Source organism: Mytilus galloprovincialis, chromosome 11, assembly GCF_965363235.1.
Source record: "Mytilus galloprovincialis chromosome 11, xbMytGall1.hap1.1, whole genome shotgun sequence".
Lineage (NCBI taxonomy): Eukaryota > Metazoa > Mollusca > Bivalvia > Mytilida > Mytilidae > Mytilus > Mytilus galloprovincialis.
In genome coordinates, this window is record NC_134848.1 from 77,309,680 (window position 1) to 77,330,049 (window position 20,370).

A 20,370-nucleotide genomic window follows, 5' to 3' on the forward strand; every position below is an offset into this window, starting at 1 on the left:
TGTCTCTAAACAGCTGAGTTTTTGTTATCGCTAAACTTCACTGATTCATCAGAAACATCTCTCATTGATTCGATTTTCCCGAATTGATCCAAATTGACTTCTTTTGTGTTATTTTGTGGCCCAGTAGTAATCAAAACATATTAGAACGGAAATCTTTAATATATCCATGTCGCTCAGAGTATACACTTATCTAATATAACAGGGAAGATGTTGTATGATTGTCAATGAGACAACTTTCAACAAGAGAGCAAATGATACAGAAATTAACCGCTATAGTTCAACGTACGGCCTTGACAGTGATCAAAGCCTGTAACTCATAGTCAGCCATAAAAGACCCCGAAATGACAAATGTAGCACAATTCAAACACGAAAACTGACAGCCTTATTTAAATATAAAACATGAACGAAAAACAAATATGTAACACATCAACAAACGACAAACACTGCATTACAGTCTCCTGACTGGGTACAGGCACATACATAGAGAGTGAGGCGGGCTTAAACATGTAAATGGCATCCCAACCCTCCCCCTAACATGGGATAGAGGTTCCCCTATGTTCACTGATGTATGGCAGTTAAGTGACACTTGATACTTCCATCCAAGACTAAACTATACCCTTCGCATACGATATATATTGATACATATACTTTGATCATGTCTAACTGGACGTATAACTTTTTACCATGTTTAAAACATTTGTCTTTACTTACACGTTTTTATAAAAAAAAAATTCATTATAATATTTTGAACGTGTAAGTACTTTCTCCGATCATCGTTGACGTAATTACAACTCATACCATGACTTCTTCAATGAAAATCAGCACAACTAAATTACTTAGTTTCCACGTATGTCCTCTTCTGATTGATAGTGTGAAGTGATTGTTGTATTTAGTAACAAGAGACAGTTAAGTGCACCCACGTAATTAATTTATTAATATAATTTAACCATAACATTAAATGCGAAGTTTATATAATTATTGAAGAACTTGATAGCAGGTTATTACTTTTATCACGGTTTTAGAAAGAATTGCGTATGTTCGATATATACTTGCATTTTTTTTGACAATTGTGTGTACTAGTTGAATTGTAGATTTGTTTATTCTTAAAATTTTCTTTTGGTTTAAATAGATTACATTTTGCTATTTCAATTGAAAACCATATCTAAAGAGTGCGGCGTTTTATTTCACCTTATTGTGAAATATATCCGACAGTGTTTTACAGTTAAACTATCACGGCGTAACTATTTATGTTTTGTATGATTTAAACAATTGAATTCGTTGTCATTGTCATATTGGTTTTGTTATATGATTTTTCAAAAGTTCATTAAATTTTGCTGACAATGTATTTCATTTATGTTATTTATTCTCCTTCCAAATACACAATCCCGTTTCATACCTGCGAGTTGTCCATTCGTTGAGTATAAGAGCATGCGATAAAAGTTACACGACAAAGGATTATAGTAATAAGCTCGGGATCCCGATCCCATTTTCTATTGATTTGAACCCAAAGGATATCAAATGATTGTATAAAGAATTACTTAAGTCGCTCTTTTTCATCAATTTTGCATTCGTTCAACTTACATAAATTACTATACAACTTAAAGAATATATAAAGGTTGAAACCAAAATATGCGTAGTTGCTAACCCGTAAATTGATGAACCTGTATCCAAAAGTGTCAATAATAAAATTAATACCATAACCATTATTTGCAAATTATTACATGTATGCAATATATAAAATTATAAATATTTGTCTTGTTTTAAGACAATTCAGATCTTAAAGTATGGTTAACCAAAGTATGATTACTTTGTATATACTGCATCGACGTCTTTATAGATTTAATATTAGGTAACTCCTGATATTATTGTCCTATCCACCATAAATTTATTTCTATTGATACATTTTGTTTTGATAAACAATTTAATTTAAAACTGTAGAACATCTTAACTTGAATCGCGTCATATGAGACAAGACAATAAATTATAATTATAGAAGATCATGTTTAAGATTAGAACTATCTATTTAAATTGAGAATCGTATTTCCTTACCATTTAAACCTAAGTGTTTCTGTAGTCAGAAATCTTCGACAAGTGTAGGATCTGTTGTATATGTGATTGCCTTTAAAATCTAGAATACTCAGAAATAGTGTTTTCAATTATTTATCCGAGTTCTTATTTTATTACTCCAAAACCTATAATAGCATACTCTATAGATATCCATGCAGATATATAACACTCATCAAAGAGGAACACACTGTTCAATATCTAATCCAATCGTTGATTTTTACACCAACTCTCCTCCCAATTCTTCAGTTAAACAATTTGCTGATATGGTTAGTTTTGCAAGTTTCTATTTTTTTTTTTAATTTTGCTACATTGATAAACAATGTTGATGGTAGTCCTTTGCTAGTGTGGCTCATAAGTGTTTCTCGTTTATCGTTTTGATATAGATTAGAACGTTAGTTTTTTTATGGGTTTGTTCTAGTTATTTGTGGGCCCAATTTAAATATATGATTTAGAGAAAAAATAAACGGCAGAAGCTAGAGCAGGTTTTATTACCGTTTATCTCCGTTCCTCAATCGTTCGTCAGTCCGAATGTCATTATTCAAAGTTTCTTAGCGTTACTTGAGATGACTGTTTTTTTTATTAAGTATGCAGTTAGATATTGTTCAGCCTTAGTGTGTGAGTAAGCTGTAAGTTTTCAGTTTGTACTGTTTTGTATTTACACCAGGTGCTCGTTTTGTCTACAAAAGACTCATCAGTGACGCTCGAATCCAGAACAGTTGAAAAAGCAAAATAAAGTACAAATTTTGAAGAGCATTAAGGACCAAAATTCCTAAACGTTTTGTCAAGTACAGCTTAGGTAATCTATTCCTGAGGTAGAAAAGCCTTAGTATTTAAAAAATTCAAATGTGTTATAAATAGTTAATTTATAAATATGACCATATCAATGATAATTCATGTCAGCACAGAAGTGCTGACTACTGGGCTGGTAATACCTTCGGGGAATTAAAATTCCACCAGCAGTGGCAGACCCAGTGGTTGTAAATAAACTCATAGATACCAGGAATAAGTTTTGTATTTACGCCAGGCAATCGTTTCGTCTAAAGTAAAGGCAAACGATCGCCTATCGTAAATACACAACTTAAAATAAACAAAAACTTGTACTGTTCATGGAAAAGGCTCTTGCATACGTTTCTTCGATTAAATGATAGGAATCGATAGATTAAATATTTGGTCTTCCGATTTGTAATGTTGAGTTGTAGCGAATAACCATTTTTTAAATATGCTGTACAGCCATGTTTAGTATGTACTTCTTTTTGCATTGATTGAAATACATGTTTAAGTGAGGAAATGCTGATTACATTGTGATCAAGTAAAATGTATAAAAATCGAATTGAAGTAAAGATAATTTAGATATGTATATATAAAAAAGGAGGTATTTTTTTAAAAATGCATACTCATTATGCATGGGATATATTAATAAGTTTTACAGTCCCCTTGAACACTTTTTCGAGCATATTGAAAATCGCAAATGTGACTGTTTTAACCAAATATCTCTGAATTGCAAATTACAACTTTTAGACGCCAGTTGACTTATATATTGGTCTGTATCGCACATACTATCATGTACATTGATCATTTATCCAGGAGGTAAATACTGTGCTTGATTCAAAAGAAATCGTCGTATGTCTCACTCAATTGCCTAATAAACTTCGTGTCATGTTGATGATGACAAGATAAAGGAGAAACAGACAACGTCAACAAGAGGGAGAATGTGAACGACAGATAATAAAAAAAGAAGTGAACACCCTGAAAAATTGATGTTGTATCTACGTCTGAGACCAGTACGACAGATTCTTAAATTCAAAAATTTTGATATAGTGATCGGGTGTTTTAATTTTGTTGTTTTGTTGTTATTCTTTTCTTTCTTTATATAATAATAACACGCTGTGCATGTTAACAATACATTAGTTTTAACAAAAGTCAATCGGGAACGTCTGCTAGGCAAACATGCATACGTTGACTGGCATACTTGTTTATTGTTTTATCCCTTCCATTTTCATAATTTGCTATTCTAAATAAATATATAGTTGACGTAAACATGTGTGATGATTTTCAGGAATTATTATATGCCTAACTATTGTGAGTATCCATTTAAAATCAATCTATAGTAAAAAGTTGTAAAGCCTTGTCAAATAAAGTACATGTGTATCACTGTGTCTCTAAACAGTACATTGCTGAAAATTGTCAATAATTCAACTATCCATCACAGTTTTAATGAAGCGGATGAACTCTATTACAAACAAACCTATGACCTTGATTTGATATTTAAATTCATTGGTCTTTGCTCTATATGTGTCTGTGCATTGCAAAATTTCGTTTACTATATTATCATGTATAGGTAGGAAGAACGGAGCAATATAACTTCAACCAATGAACTTGATGTTTATATGACAACAATGGCTGCCTTGTCTATATATGACGATTCAGATTGTCTCTCAGATAAATCAGACTATAGCGATTCTTTCAAGGAACATGGCGGATTATTCTTCAAGGAACACTGCGGTTTAAAACAAACATACTCATTATACATTGTGTGTGTTAGATTCCTTTTAGGCATCATTATATAAAAGTCATACATAAAGTATTAATGTATTTAAAGGAACCATATTTAAGGTATGACATATTCAACTTAATATGCAGTTATCACGGTTATCATACAATACTACATGTCAGAATCCTCAAAGCGATCACCGTATAAAGTGATTATACTATATTGTATAACAGATTCCGATAAGTCATTGATGCATTTAGAAAACTTGCATGACAGATTCACCAAGGCGTCGCTGTATCCAGGAATAACCCTATATCACATAACCGATTCTTATAAGGGATTGTTGTGATCAGGAATCATTCTGACAGTTCCTCTATGGCATTGATGTATAAAGGCATAATGCATAACATTACACAAATTTAATGACAAATTCCCTCTGAAGTCACACTAAATAAATTACTTTCTCTTTGGAATCGCTCGCTCCTAGAAAAATCAGTGCAAAATAGAAATGTACGCCTTAATGTTGTTCATAAACAAGCCATACATATATTCCCTTAAATTACTTTTGGAGTTTTGATTGAGAACGGCTTTTACCGAAATAACATCACCACATATCCATTTCTATTGTTGCCAAATTTGAGAAGAAACGTGTACTTCTGCGCGATTTAGTTATACTGTCAGACAGCCTAGTTGGGTGTACAAGTTTATTAAATATAAGAAAATAAAAACAAAACACAAGGAACAGTGATTATGTCTAATGAATTTAAAGTTTGCGATATACAACATATTTTCATGATCTCATATAAATATTTATACATAAGTATAGTCACTGTGTTAATCAACAGATGGGCGTTTTTTAATAAAAACGTGAATTCTTGTCCCAGACACTTTGAAAAAAATGTGTTTGATCTTTACAAGTATTTGTTTTTGCAGTCAGTATAATGAATAAGATTTCACATTTAAGCAAAGAAACATACCATTTTTAGAGATCTTAATAAGATATTGATTCCTGAATGGTTCAAAATAACCTAAATGGCATGTCCCTAGACCCGCTGTTCAACATTCATACTCTATAATATTGTAGAAAAAGGTAGAAATAAATATTATTTTTCTGGGATATAAGTTCTTTAGTTATTCAAAAGTATGTTTATAGCCAATATATATTAATAAACAGTTTTTTTACAAAGGATGTTTAATTTAAGAAGGTGTGTCCCTGACATTCCTGACAAAATGATCACTACGAAGCGGAGTAGTTAAATTTAGCAACAAACAGTTTTATCAAATCAATGTTTGCAAGAGATATACACATTACGGTCTTTCAAAAGAATTGATGCTTTTAAAACGGCAATTGAGTGTTGGCCCAAAAGCAATTGAGCACATCAAATGGACCAGAGTGATACCGTATTTGTGTTAATGTCCACTACGAAACGGGTCAAATCTCCTTCAGAATCTGGTTGTAAAATTAGGAAAAAATATCAATGCACAGCTTAGTACGTGCTTTGATGAATAGAATCATTATTGTTACATTTCCAGTATAGAAATTGTGGGGGAAAGATAAAACATATGAATATGTCCACTTCGAAACGGTCTACTAACGAAACAAGTATGGGAGAAAAAATATTTCGTAGTGGACCACTTCTATATACCATGCAGTCGTTTTTTACTCTTTTTGCAATTATATTCGTGCAAGTGTTAGTTTTATGTAATTTTCAGTACGTTATTATTAATATAGGATAGGGTTGATGTCAACTACGAAATTTTTGGTCCACTACGAAACAGTTTTGTCAACTACGAAACTCACCAAATTTTCCACTACGTAACATGAGTTGTACCTTCATATATGAATTACTGTCTAATATTTATCGATAAAAAATGGTTCTCCAATTCAGAAAAAAAGGTGATCTATCTAGTATATAAGGTAAAACAAACTGGAATGTATATAAAAGACATCAAAATGCAATAAGATGTGCGTTTAGAAGCAGTTTCATAGTGGACACATGTTCCCTACGAAACAGTGCATAAATTATGAAAAAATATCATTTAAAGAGTATTTAAGATTGCTCTTTTTATTAACAAACAGGTCTATAATAGAGGTATTCAAATAACTCTTGAAAAAAAGTTTTTGACAAGTTGATTTTCCATTTTTTTGGGTCTGAAATTCACACTTGTATTGAAAGACGCCCAGATATGTCTAGGTATATTTAGCAAATTATAATTACTTGATCGTAATTTATTCCTGTACAAATAAAAGATAAGAATTATCATCTGACTGAAAGAATACGTTTTAACAGTTTGATATTTTTGTGCTTATCAATTTACCTAAGATTTTCTTTGTATGCATTGATGTTCATCATTTATATGTTGTAAATATGATTTTCTCTAATAAAAAAAGTAAATATTTACGTATTTTAAATTTAGATTTGGTAAATTAACAATCAAATTTTAATATCGTGGATAATTCTTATTCACGAAATAAACGAAATTAAATATGAAATGAAAATTTCTGCATTTACAGTAAGATTATATTTTTTATTTTAATTGTAATGAACATAATGATCAGCGTTTTGTATAACACGCCTAAGTAAAAACTAAATGCAAGTAAGTACTCAACCTAATCGGAAACCTGTTCAACCACACCATAGTTTTGTATAATAAATCATAATTGTCTTACCAGTTTTTATTTAAAAGACGCGTCATACATAAATAGCCGTCAATTGTGTATAGTGTAGAATATTGTTGTCATTGGTTATTTGCCGTACATATGTAAAGTACTTTGTAATGAATCATTGACAACATGGCTCAGGCAGCTTCTAAAACGTGTGAGATTTGTGTAAGTGCCTCTGGATCTCAGTACTGCTTAGAGTGTGAACAGTACTTTTGTGACAATTGTAAAGGCTTTCATAAACGGCAGAGAGTGACAAAGCACCACCAGTTCCAGTCTTCCTCTGATGTTATACCGGAAGGTAAATCAAAATGTAAAGACCACAAGGAAGACGTAAGTTTTGTATGTAATACCTGTTACGTAGCGGTATGTAGCAGTTGTGTGACTGGCAGTCACTCAGGGCAGGCCTTTTCCAAACTTCTCGACAGCATATCACAGCTGAAGGAGACGAATACAACAGACCTGCGTAGTAAGGTACATGAGGCAACCCAAAACATGAAGCAGATAGAAGAAGGTCTGAAGGCATTTGATGTGAAGGTGGAAGGAATAGTCAAAGCTATTACAGAAGAAGGTACAAAGATAAAGACTATGGTTGATAAATGTATCTCAGAGAAGATTGCATCGGTCAAGAATCAATCCAGGAAGGAAAGGGACAAATTAACAAAGCTATTGAAAGATACTCAAATGGATTTGAAGGCAGTACGTGACGTAGACAAGAAAATACATGAACTCAACAAGACACCAAACGATGGAAAATTGTTGAAGTCTTTACAGAAGCTTACAGATTACATCGCAAAGCTGAAGGTAAAGCCTATACCTGAATTTCCTAACATACAGTATACTGCTAAGTCCGCAACAGATAACGACGTTAAACAGCTGTTTGGTAACTACATAATCAGGTAATTCTACTAAAAATAACTGAGCATTTTGTAGTCGTAATTCATGTTTTAATATAACCATAGTATCTTAAAGAGACACGTATTTTTGCAAAATCAAAATTATGTTGTTTTTTTTTAAATATCAACTTATGTCTGGATGTAATATGACATACGAAGGAGAGATAATTCATGAAATATAAATATGTGGTCATTACAAAGGTTTTGTTTAATATTATGGATTCACAATGTGCGGATAAATACGGGGTCTATGGCAGTGTACATTTTCAGTTGTATTGATACATGTACATGTACCAACCATGACAATACGTAAGAAATGCAAAAATACTATCTTTCAAACTAATACAGATATATCTGTTTTTCTCGTTATTTGGTAATTTTATTCTAATTTCGTGCATTTTATGCAATATTACAATGTAAATAAAGACATTAGAAGTATAACGCTTTACAATAGTTATAATTCGATTAAACTGAGAGAAAAAAACCCGATCAAAACTACGGGAAACACATTAACTACAAGTGGAAAGCAACGGAACATCATTAACACTGTACTGCTACAAAAACAAACGCCAACATACAAAGAAAAGGACTAGTAGTTAACAACTGTCATACGCCTGACACTTGACAGAACCTTTTGAGAAAAAAATGTAAAAATTTCATTTTTTTTATTAGTGAAATGCGTACACAACAAACAATGAACAGGGAAAGAGAATTGCCTTCACCAAAGAGGTAGGGAAATATATTTGTATATTATACATTTTTTAAAGTTACGTATTTGACAATGAAAATAAAGGCAACAGTACCGCTGTTCAAAACTCATAAATCCATGGAGAAAAAACATAATCGGGGTAACAACTAAACTTGTTATCAAACGTTTGAGTGAATTACACATTATCTTCTTGCATACCTCACCATTTGACTTTGCAAGGGTTCTGATTAAGTTTGTTTTATATATTGCGTACACCAGTACACTGTTTAATTTTATTTCCGATAAATCAATTAGAATGTCTCTCTGGTTTATGTCTCTCCTCTTTTTTCACTTCATACGTTAGAACACACTGGCTCGAGCACGATTGCATTTGAGTGAATAAATCTTCATATGATATGCAAATGCATACTAGAAGCATAAATTATTTTCGATAGTGTTTAGATTGTGTTGCATTTAATTTTCGTTAAAATGTCCTTGCTTGTCTTGTTGAAATATTTAGAACTTCTTAAAACTTATACGATATAAGCAAAACATTAAAGTCATTCATCACAATTATCTGGACTATTGAGGCAATCAAAAGACGGCATACTGTTTTACAACAACATAACAAAGTCTTTATGTTTTGTTAAATGTAGTTTGTCTTTTTGTAGATATTGAATTGTCCTCTTTGCGATATTTTCACCTCTTTTTAACATATTATCGATTGACAAAGTTATTCGCAATCGACTGTCAATGGAGAGTTCAACCACTTAAGCATTCACATTTACAATTGACTGTTGATTAAGAGGTTAACGAATCCAGTAGTCACTTTCACAATCGACAGGGAAAAGGAGGGAAAAGGGTATTCAAATCAGGAATAATTCTATAAGGATTTGGAATATAAAAAAGAATGACATTAATGAATTGTTTTATTGTTGGTATAAACTCTTATATTGTTTTGATGATGTCATCCGATTCGGTTTAATAAAACGGCACACACCAATAAGACTAAATAAAAAGTGGAAATTGATTATAAGGTCTTGTCAAATAATTCGGAACACTACGTAACGACAACCCCCACTTACAACAAATGGTGAATTGTGATACTCTTGGTGGATAAACAGCTTCTGTTCTACACTGAACCATAGGAAACCTCTCTGAATTTAAGCAATATATCTTCCTGGAAAAAGAAATGTATCTCAGTCTGGGTGTAAGCGGATTTGTTTTTCATATAGATTATTATTTCAATTAATTCGAGATTCATTAACTTGGTATATGACTCTTGTATATATTTCAAATGGTGCTTGCTATTTTTGCACTGATTATGTGTCTACCAGTTATTAATAGCTTAGTGTTGCTCATTATAGTGATACCAATCAGGAAGTGAACCCAAAAGAGCGAGAGGAATACCCGTGGAAATGCAACAAGTGTGGGTAAGTTCCTTGTTTCTATGGACATGACACAAAGATGTATTTATGCATCTTATGGTGTATCCAAAGTATGAAGACAAAACGTTTTTATTCCTTAACTTAAATGAAGTGCAGAATATGTTTGGACTTCGAATATGCAACTTCTGTTATTTGTTCTCATTTAAAACCACATACATTGTAGATGATTGCAATGTTTCAGAAATATTTTAAACCAATTGATGAAAAAAAACAGAAAGAGTGTTTAAAAGCAGAATTCTACTTCTCAACTTGTAAATACTTTGATATTTAAGCATAGGGAAAGTTGAGATCTCACTAAACTTCTCTAACGCCGCCGCATTTTTTGCGTCTTTCTAAATTCAGGAGCCTTTGGTCTTTGTCTTTTCAATTTTATTTCAGTTCATTAATGCGATTGGAGATTAATATGGCGTCTATTTTCACAGAACTTGAAGGACTTTTTCGCTGTTTACAGACCCATTGGTGGCCGTCGGCTGTTTTTTACTCTTAAGTCTAGTGTTTGTCTCTTTTTTTGTCACATTCATCATTTGATTTTCCATTCTCAATTTTACATAGATGACATTCTTAAAGGGAAGCATGTATGATGCGAGGACAATTAAAAAAAGGTCGTCCAATACTATACTCAGTTCTTGATAAACCATTGATGTCTGTTTGATTGAAAATTCCAGAACAACATTGAGCAGCCTCAGTCCTCAATAATGAACGACACATCACATGTTCACATTGAACAGAAGCAAATATACTGGCCTGTTTGTTTAGACGTCTTTCATTTACACATATATAACTAACACCATTGATCTGTTCTATCTTTCAGAAAAGAAAAGTATACTGATATGTAAGTATTATCTACGTCTATTGTAAAAGTATTTAAAACGGTCATCTACTACAGACAAGTTTAACAAATACATTTTGTGTATCTTAATCACTTGATCGGTCCGATACTACACATGTTATAAAAGAATAAATATTAAACACTGACCATTAGATACATACTGCAATATTAAAACAAGATCTTGATGATATCAGCTGGATATGATTGAATATTACCACGTTTACGATATTTTCTTGTCATTCGATTTAGTTTTTGAAGTGTTTGATTAAGTTTGTAAGTTTTCAATAATTTTATTTTCTAATTTCAATCAGGTAACTAATGACTTTTCATGATTTTCTTGATTGCGGAATACTTATACCACAGAGGACATTTTACTCCCTAAGTAGCAAGATGTTTACATGAGTAACACAACAAATGCAACATCTGAGTTTTCTATGTATTGTTTTAAAATTGTTGTTTGACTTGTTGTCTTTTTTGTTCAGGTGTTGTATTTTTTTCATTGGTTTTTTAGTATTTTCGAATGCCCATTGTGTCTTGTTGAACATGTCTTTTGAGAAAATAAACAATGATATTATATGATATAAACAGAATACTGGAATCGAAAAAATGGTCCCATTATAACAAATTTTATTTGTTTCGCTCACACATTGTTGTCAATTTGATGGAATTATATGCGACTGTCATACAGATTACAGGTTCAGTTAGTGTTAAAACCAAATTTACTCCCTCATTTCCGTATGAGGAAATGATTGTACCAAGTCAGGAATATGACAAATGTTTTTATTCGTTTGATGTCTTTAAGGTTTTGATTTGCCATTTGGTAAAGGACTTTTAATTTTGAATTATCTGTTGTCTTGTATATTGGTTGAAAGTAATAATATATTTTTGAATCCTTAAGGAAAACGGAATACTAAAGTGACAATTATTACAGTAGTGAAATCCGAGTGGAACTTAACATTGTTATATTTAGTTTATTCTGGACTGATGATGATTTCGAAGTTATGTTGTCCTTTGTTGTTTGTTTTTTAAATAATTTTAAAATGTGTTTACAAGTATGTTACATTGACATTAAGTGTTTATACAGATTTTATTTATTTCCGCGGCTTGTATTAACGTACAACAAAACCAATGCTTGCTTAGACCCCGTTCACACTAGGACATTTTTATCGTTTTAAACTACACCGATTCACTTTAGATCGATTTAAGGGCCAATGTGAACGCTTTGAATCGAACTTCAATCGGTCTAAACTAAAACACCAAAAGAGGTAATTTAGTTTGAATCGATCTAAAGTAAACCGATCTTACTTTAAATGTGAACGCAGAGATCGGTTTAAATTAGTACGATTGAATCGAAAATAACGTATGCGCATGTATAGCGCCAAAACTATCTCAGAGGTTCGTTGTTTAACCCATATTTCTCTGTTTACAGACATTTAAAACAAACTGAAAACATTTTGTCTACGCCATCGCATATATTTGCGAAGTCTGTGTCTTCTTTTCTTAAGAAACTTTTCAGGAACCGCAATATTTCGTCGTTTTGTAACTTCGTTACTACACATGTTTTTTTTTTCAAAATTAAAGAAAACGGCAATAACACCTGTACCAAAATGTTAACTTCTGATTCAGGAGAAACAATGATGTTATCTATTTTTTTTTTCAAGTGTGTGTGTCAGGGTATCAATAGATGAATTTAATAAATCAGTTCTATTTATACACAATGTTCACAGTTTTGTGTGTGAAAAGGTTAGATCGATTGCGTTTTTAACTGTAGTGTGAACGCAGTGGATCGGTTTAGACCGATAGAGATCGTTATGATTAAAGATAATGTGAACGCTAACTGGTTTTATTTAGATCGATTCAAATTAGATCGATTAAAAAAATGCTAGTGTGAACGGGGTCTTATTGTATATAAAAAAATCAATGAAGTAATCATAAAATGCATGTATCAAAATTAAATTGTGTGAACCTGGTTTATAAAGCCCGTACATAGATATATTATTAGCAATCTCCATAGTTATGTAACAAAGGTGATACAACATCAAACTGCGACAGATTATAGAATTGTCCTTTCGTTGTTCATGTCACATTTCTAAGTTTAAAACAGTTGAACATTGTAAGATGTACACCTTCTGCTAAATATTTCTGATCTAACCAGAAAAAAAATAATCATAACTTTGATTTCAAAATTATCTCAAAAGCATTGGTAAAACAAAGCAATGTTCTTTTACAATTAAGTATATCGATGATGTCTTGTCTTGTAAATCGATAAACCACATGTCAAATTAAGGATATAACCGAAAGAACAAGTTTTGCTTCTTATTTTGATTTTTTTTCAGAATTGACATCTTCCATCTAGTAACTGTGACAAATAATTTCAACTATCCATTTATCATTTTCTCATTTGTTAGCACTAACATACTGATTCGACATCACATAACTTTACAGTCACAATTACGGCTGATGGGTCTTATCTCACTTACGACATGTCAACGTTTTCCTAGACCTTTAATTATAATAACAGTTGTCTGATTCTCAAATTTACACTTCGTATCGTATTCCAGATGACGTCACTTTGACAAAATTATGATTTGCATTGCAAGTGAAACATGTAAATCAGAAATAATTTACTCCATTGACGTACATCGATTTGGCTCCCATAAGAGACCATGTAATTATTCAATTTTGTTGTTGATTTGCCTCTCCTTATCGGACTGATGAGATTTGATCACCAGTCAAGCTTGTTTCCATCAAGATATAGTTAGCATAGTTGATAAAGATAATTAATCAAGAGAAGTCTACATGGTCTACTCTTTTCTATCAAAATATTCAACAAATATCAAATAACTACTAAACACATGGACTTATTTAATTATTGAATGAACTCAACTCTGTAAATTTTGTTGTTATTGTAAAGCAACTCCAGACGGTCTCTATGTACCTGTATTTGTATATCTAGCTACAAGAAGCATATCAAATACAATTTGATGATTCTAAAAATAATTTAATGTTCTCTAACAACTGTTAATACTGAAAATCGTACAAACCTCATTGTATTGCTTTGCACATCCTATCCTTTATTGAGACTGTATTGATACAAATAAAATACGTGTAACTCGATATAAGCACATCTTTAAAGTTTTATCTAAAAATCATTAACACTTCAAAACAATAGTTAGCCATATTTACAAAGTGATGTTTCTGTATACTTTTTTAAGATTACTTTTTTATTTTTATTGTTTCAGCCCAATGTAAGTGTTATGTACCAAATAGATAAGTATATTGTAATTAGTTACACAAAAGATATGAACGAAAATATAATACACCACAGTAAATATTTTTTAAGTGTTTGTATTGAAATTGGAAGAAAAAGGGTTTTCAGTAGACAAAGACGCAATTCCACAGAAGTAAAAATCATAGAGATATTTTGACATGTTAAGTGTTAAGGATATACACCTCTGAGGAGCTGAAAATTTCTAGAAATAAACTTTTTTTCTGTCAAAACCTGATTTTTACCTGATGAGTAACACGACGAATGCTATATCTGAGTTTTTTATGTATTGTTTTAAAATTGTTGTTTGGCTTGTTGTCTTTTTTTGTCCAAGTGTTGTATTTTTTCATTGGTTTTTATGATTTTCGAATGCCAATTGTGTCTTGTTGAACATGTCTTTTGAGAAAATAAACAATTACATCATATATGTCCCCTTATAACATATTATATTTGTTTCGCCCACACATTGTTGTCAATTTATGGGAACTATATGCGACTGTCGTACAGATTGAAGGTTTAGTAATAAACCAAATTTACTCCCTCATTTTCGTATGAGGAAATGATTGCACCAAGTCAGGAATATGACAAATGTTTTTATTCGTTTGATGTGTTTAAGGTTTTGATTTGCCATTTGATAAAAGACTTTCAATTTTGAATTATCTGTTGTCTTGTATGTTGGTTTAAAGTAATAATATATTTGAAAAAAAGGAATACTAAAGTGACAATTATTGCAGTAGTGAAATCCGAGTGGAACTTAACATTGTTTTATTTAGTTTAGTCGGGACTGATGATGATTTCGAAGTTATGTTGTCCTTTGTTGTTTGTTTTTTAAATAATTTTAAAATGTGTTTACAAGTATTTTACATTGACATTATGTGTTTATAATTACATTAGATGTATGTTTCATTATAATATTTTATTCTGATTGGCTAACTGCACATCACGTGTTATTCCGTAAGCAGTTGCATTGCTAAATACAACTTTTCACTCATGATAACACGTGCTCCAACAATAAAGTGCACAGGTGAATTAAATAATGAAATATATAAAATTCGTGTTTTCATGATCATAGCTAAAAAATGTAATTATAAGTATTGAATGCTTCTTTTTGTAACTTTTTAGGGTTGAAAAAGCGTTGACCGTGCGTACATTTTTAGAATGAAGCGCTTCCGCGCTTCATACAAAATGTACTTCGGTCAACGCTTTTACACCCCAATAAATTTACAAAAAGAAGCATTCAATTCTTAAATAAACATGTTTTATTTATTTCCTCGGCTTGTATTAACTTACAACAAATCAATGCTTGCTTATTATATAAAAACAAATTCAATGAAGCAATCATTAAATGCATTTTTTAAATTAAATTAGGTGCTAAAAACCTGGTTTATAAAGCCCGTACAGAGATATATTATTAGCAATCGTATTATTACTCCATATTTATGTAACAAAGGTGATAAAACATCAAACATCGACAGATTATAGAAATGTCATTTCGCTGTTCATGTCACATTTCTAAGTATAAAACAGTTGTACATTGTAGGATGTACACCTTCTGCTATATATGTCTGATCTAACTAGAAAAAAATAATTATAACTTTAATTTCAAAATTATCAGAAAGGCATTGATGAAAAAATGCAATGTTGTTTTACCTAACAATTGAGTACATCGATGATGTCTTGTTTTGTAAATCAATAAACCACATGTCAATGTGTGCTTATGTCTCATATATCACAGTGAACTTAAAATTAAGGATAATACCCCGAAAGAACAAGTTCTGCTTCTAATTTTGATTTTTTTTTTTTTTTAATTGACATCTACCATGTAGTAACTGTTACATACAATTTCAACTATCCATTGATCTTTTTTCCATTTTTCCGCACTAACATACTGATTCGACATCACATAACTTTACAGTCACAACTAAGGCTGATGGATCTTATCTCAATTACGACATGTCAAAGGTTTTCCTAGATCTTTAATTATAATAACAGTTGTCTGATTCTCAAATTTACCACTCGTATCGTATTCCAGATGACGCTATTTTGACGAAATTATAATTTGCATTACAAGTGAAACATGTACATCAGACATAATTTAGTCCATTGACGTACATCGATAAGAGACCATGTAATTCTTCACGTTTGTTGTTGATTTGCCTCTCTTATCGAACTGATGAGATTTGATCACCAGTTAAACATGTGTCCATCAAGATATAGTTAGCATAGTTGATAAAGAAACTTAATAAAGAGAGGTCTACTCTTTTCTATCAAAATATTCAACAAATATCAAAAACTACTAAACACATGGACTAATTTAATTTGAACTCAACTCTCTAAAATTTTCTTGCCATTGTAAAGAAACTCCAGACGGTCTCTATGTACATGTATTTGTATATCTAGCTGCAAGAAGCATATCAAATACAATTTGAAGATTGTATAAATAATTTAATTTTCTCTAACAACTGTTAATACTGAAACTTGTAGAAACCTCGTAGTATTGCTTTGCACATACTATCCTTAATTGGGACTGTATTGATACAAATAAAATACTATGATGAGTTTATTTACAACCAATGGGTCGATGCCACTGCTGGTGGAGATTTATTTCCCCGAGGGTATCACAAGCCCAGTAGTCAGCACTTTTTGTGCTGATAGAAATTGTCATTGATATGGTTATATTTATAAATTTGCTATTTACAAATTTTTGAATTTTTTTTAAATACTTAGGTTTTTCTACCTCAGGCATAGATTACCTCAACATTATTTGGCAAAACTTTTAGAAAAGAGAAGGTCCGGTAAGACCACTTCTTGGCCCCAAAATATAGCAGTTTTACCAAATTGTTACAATGTTTACTTTTAGTTATTTATTAAACAGTAGAATGCTTCTGCTACATAAATATGGGCTGTTTTTGACAAAACAATGCACATATATCGAGTACTAGCACCACTAAGTCATACTAAATTACTGAAATCTTCATAATTCTATCATTTTAGTTAAATTTTAGACGGTTTTCGCTTAAAACGAAAATGGCCGCATTCGTGTTCATCCTTAATATTGGAATGAGAGTTGTATTTTATGATAATACATAACATATATAAAGGTTTAGGATGAACACGGATGCGGCCACTTTCATTTTTGACAAAAACCATCTGAAAAGTGACATTTTTTAACAAATTTGGTAGATTTTTCATTTTGAGCTTGAATCGGATCGTTTTTAATGACTAAATCAGTTAAAATATTTCACAAACCCTAACTGAATCAAATGAAATAGACACTTAAGTGTTTAAAAAGAGGTCAAAATCTTTCGTCAGATGAACCTGAAATTTGAGGCCAAAATCGGTCCTTACCGGACCTACTCCTTTTGTTCCTCAATGCTCTTCAACTTCGTCATGTTGGTACTTTAGTTGACCTTTTTAACTTTTTGGGATTCGAGCGTCACTGATGAGTCTTTTGTAGACGAAACGCGCGTCTGTCGTATATACTAAATTTAGTCCTGGTATCTATGACGAGTTTATTTACCACCACTGGGTCGATGCCACTGCTGGTGGAGATTTATTTTCCCCGAGGGTATCACAAGCTCAGTAGTCAGCACTGTTTGTGCTGACATGAATTGTCATTGATAGGGTTATATTTTAAATTAACTGTTTACGAATTGTCCATTTTTTGAAATACTAAGGCTTTTCTACCTCAGGCATATATTACCTTAGCTGTATTTGGCAAAATTTTTAGCAACTTTGGTCCTCAATGCTCTTCAACTTCGTACTTTATTTGGCATTTTTAACTTTTTGAGAATCGAGCGTCCCTGAAGAGTCTTTTGTAAACGAAACGCGCGTCTGGCGTATATACTAAATTTAGTCCTGATATATATGATTGGAAAAAAAAGGTTTTCAGTAGACAAAGACGCAATTGCACAAAAGTATTTGGCGAATTAACGTCATGGCAATGGAAATTTTCAAGGGAAGGATTGTTTCGTTACGTGTACGCTTCAAATTTAATTAAAATGTTGAGGTTTTTGAGGTAGTTGCTATTTCAATTAAGATTCCGTTGTATTTATCGGACATTTATGGTTTTTAGAAAGTCAAGATGGCGGCGTACTCCTTAGTTACGACTTGCCATTGTGCTTTTGATGGTAAATATATATAGTAGCCATCAACAAAACAAATGTTTATAAAATATCACAAATGTTTGGCTGAAGAATTATAAGGATTAAACACATTTTTCGGACTTTTATTCAGTTTGTGAGTAAATCGCCCAGGTTTACACATCACTAACCTCTAAAAAAAATGTGTTTAATCCTATAATATACACATATATATATATATGAAGTTCATTATATGAAGATATTAAAACAAAGGTGTAAAGTATAACATTTATATACCATGCATAGGATGTATGCTAGACGCGCGTTATGTCTTAAAAAAAAACATTGCATGTCTTGATTTTCTACATTGATTTACAATAAAAGAAGGTGTGATTATTGTATTAAAAAGTAAAATCACAAAAATACTGAACTCAGAGGAAAATCAATTCGGAAAGTCCATAATCACATGGCAAAATCAAATAACAAAACGCATCAAAAACGAATGGACAAGAACTGTAAAACAATAATTATAACATTACAATGATGAATGTCAGACGTCCATTTCTTAATAAAGAGGTAGTAGCTACCAAATAGACGTTCAAAATAATTAGTCATATGTAAACTGTGTACGTCACGGCGAAATTCGCTGTTTTCAAGATTATCCTTCATAGGAAATACCCGTAGCAGAAATGTATAGAACCTATGACGTAAAATAACAAAAAGTGTTGACATTTATATCCATAGAGCACATACAAAAATATGATTATATCGTCTTTACGTCAACTTTCTTGAGAATGATGAACCAAATTTGATTTACACATTCTTTATCATAAGACGCCAAATCATACAAATATCCCATATCAACATTGACATAACTACTTTTTAATAATCTGACATAACAAACTCTCATCTTAAAATGTTCTTCTCTCACATTACTACTTATTCAACTTATTCCATTGACGTTGTATTAATTAATTGCTGAATTGTATGCCATATTTTATAATTATTCATTTGATTTTTTTCAGCTGGTAAGTGTCAAATACAAAACAGATAAGTATAGCGTATAAATGCATATGCAATTCATTTTATACAATTGTGGTAGTAGAATAGTTAAGTAAATCAATAGATATACCTTTTAAATGATTATCTCAGACACGTGTTCCGTCTACAACAGAGGCTAAAGATGCCAAAGAGAGATTCAAACTCATCTGTCAAATTCAAACTGGCAACGACATGGTAAAAGAGACAAACAACAATATACACAACAACAAAATAACGAATAATCAACGGGACGATTTCGTGCACTATTTCCTAGATTTCACTGCATGGGAGACGCTTAATGCTGAGATGATAAAACCCAAGGATGAATAATAACTATTATTTTAAAGAACTATATGACCATAGAGAACATATATAAAACTGGTCAAATCAACCCAAGTTCAACATTTCTAAAGGGTGTTGAAACCTAAATTCCTTTATAATTTATGAATTTATAAATCGACACTTTAAAATCATACCTTGTCACATTTCAATAATTAATAAATGACTATAATACTTACTAGTCTGAAAGAACAAACTGACATCTCAACATGCTCCACAATCGCTTTACTACTTATTCAATTAATTGTACTGACATTTTATACTTCATTGCTAAATAGTATGTTGTATTCTATGACTAAGTATTTCCCTTTTTGGCCGATAAATGTTAAGTTACAAACAAATGAATATAGCATACACTTATATATGAAATTTATAATATAACGATGCTTATAAAATGCTGTTAATAGAGTAGCAAAGTTTAATGATAAACATGCTATTTAAGAGAGAAATATTCAAAAATTGTGTTAACATTGATTGGCAAATTACCATTATCTGTGTTTTTTAAAATGACTCTTTGAAAAGATTATGAGGAAAATAATTTAAAAAAAGGCATGTGTGA

The 20,370-nt window shown here is 31.3% G+C and overlaps 1 protein-coding gene across 1 annotated transcript; it reads left to right on the forward strand.

The window, feature by feature from the left end:
• Positions 1-7,325: 7,325 nt before the first annotated feature.
• LOC143050913 (uncharacterized) lies at positions 7,326-19,463 on the forward strand. Its single transcript, XM_076224017.1, has 5 exons — positions 7,326-8,119; positions 8,789-8,845; positions 10,172-10,237; positions 14,324-14,329; positions 19,457-19,463. The coding sequence occupies exons 1-5, from the start codon at positions 7,353-7,355 to the stop codon at positions 19,461-19,463; spliced, it is 903 nt and encodes a 300-aa protein (XP_076080132.1). The 5' UTR covers positions 7,326-7,352.
• Positions 19,464-20,370: the final 907 nt, after the last annotated feature.

Coding starts and splice junctions, on each gene's coding strand:
- LOC143050913 (XM_076224017.1), top strand. CDS start 7,353: ATGGCTCAGGCAGCTTCTAAAACGTGTGAGATTTGTGTAAGTGCCTCT. Junction 8,120..8,788: donor TTTGGTAACTACATAATCAG/GTAATTCTACTA, acceptor TTTTTTTATTAG/TGAAATGCGTACACAACAAA. Junction 8,846..10,171: donor GAATTGCCTTCACCAAAGAG/GTAGGGAAATAT, acceptor TGCTCATTATAG/TGATACCAATCAGGAAGTGA.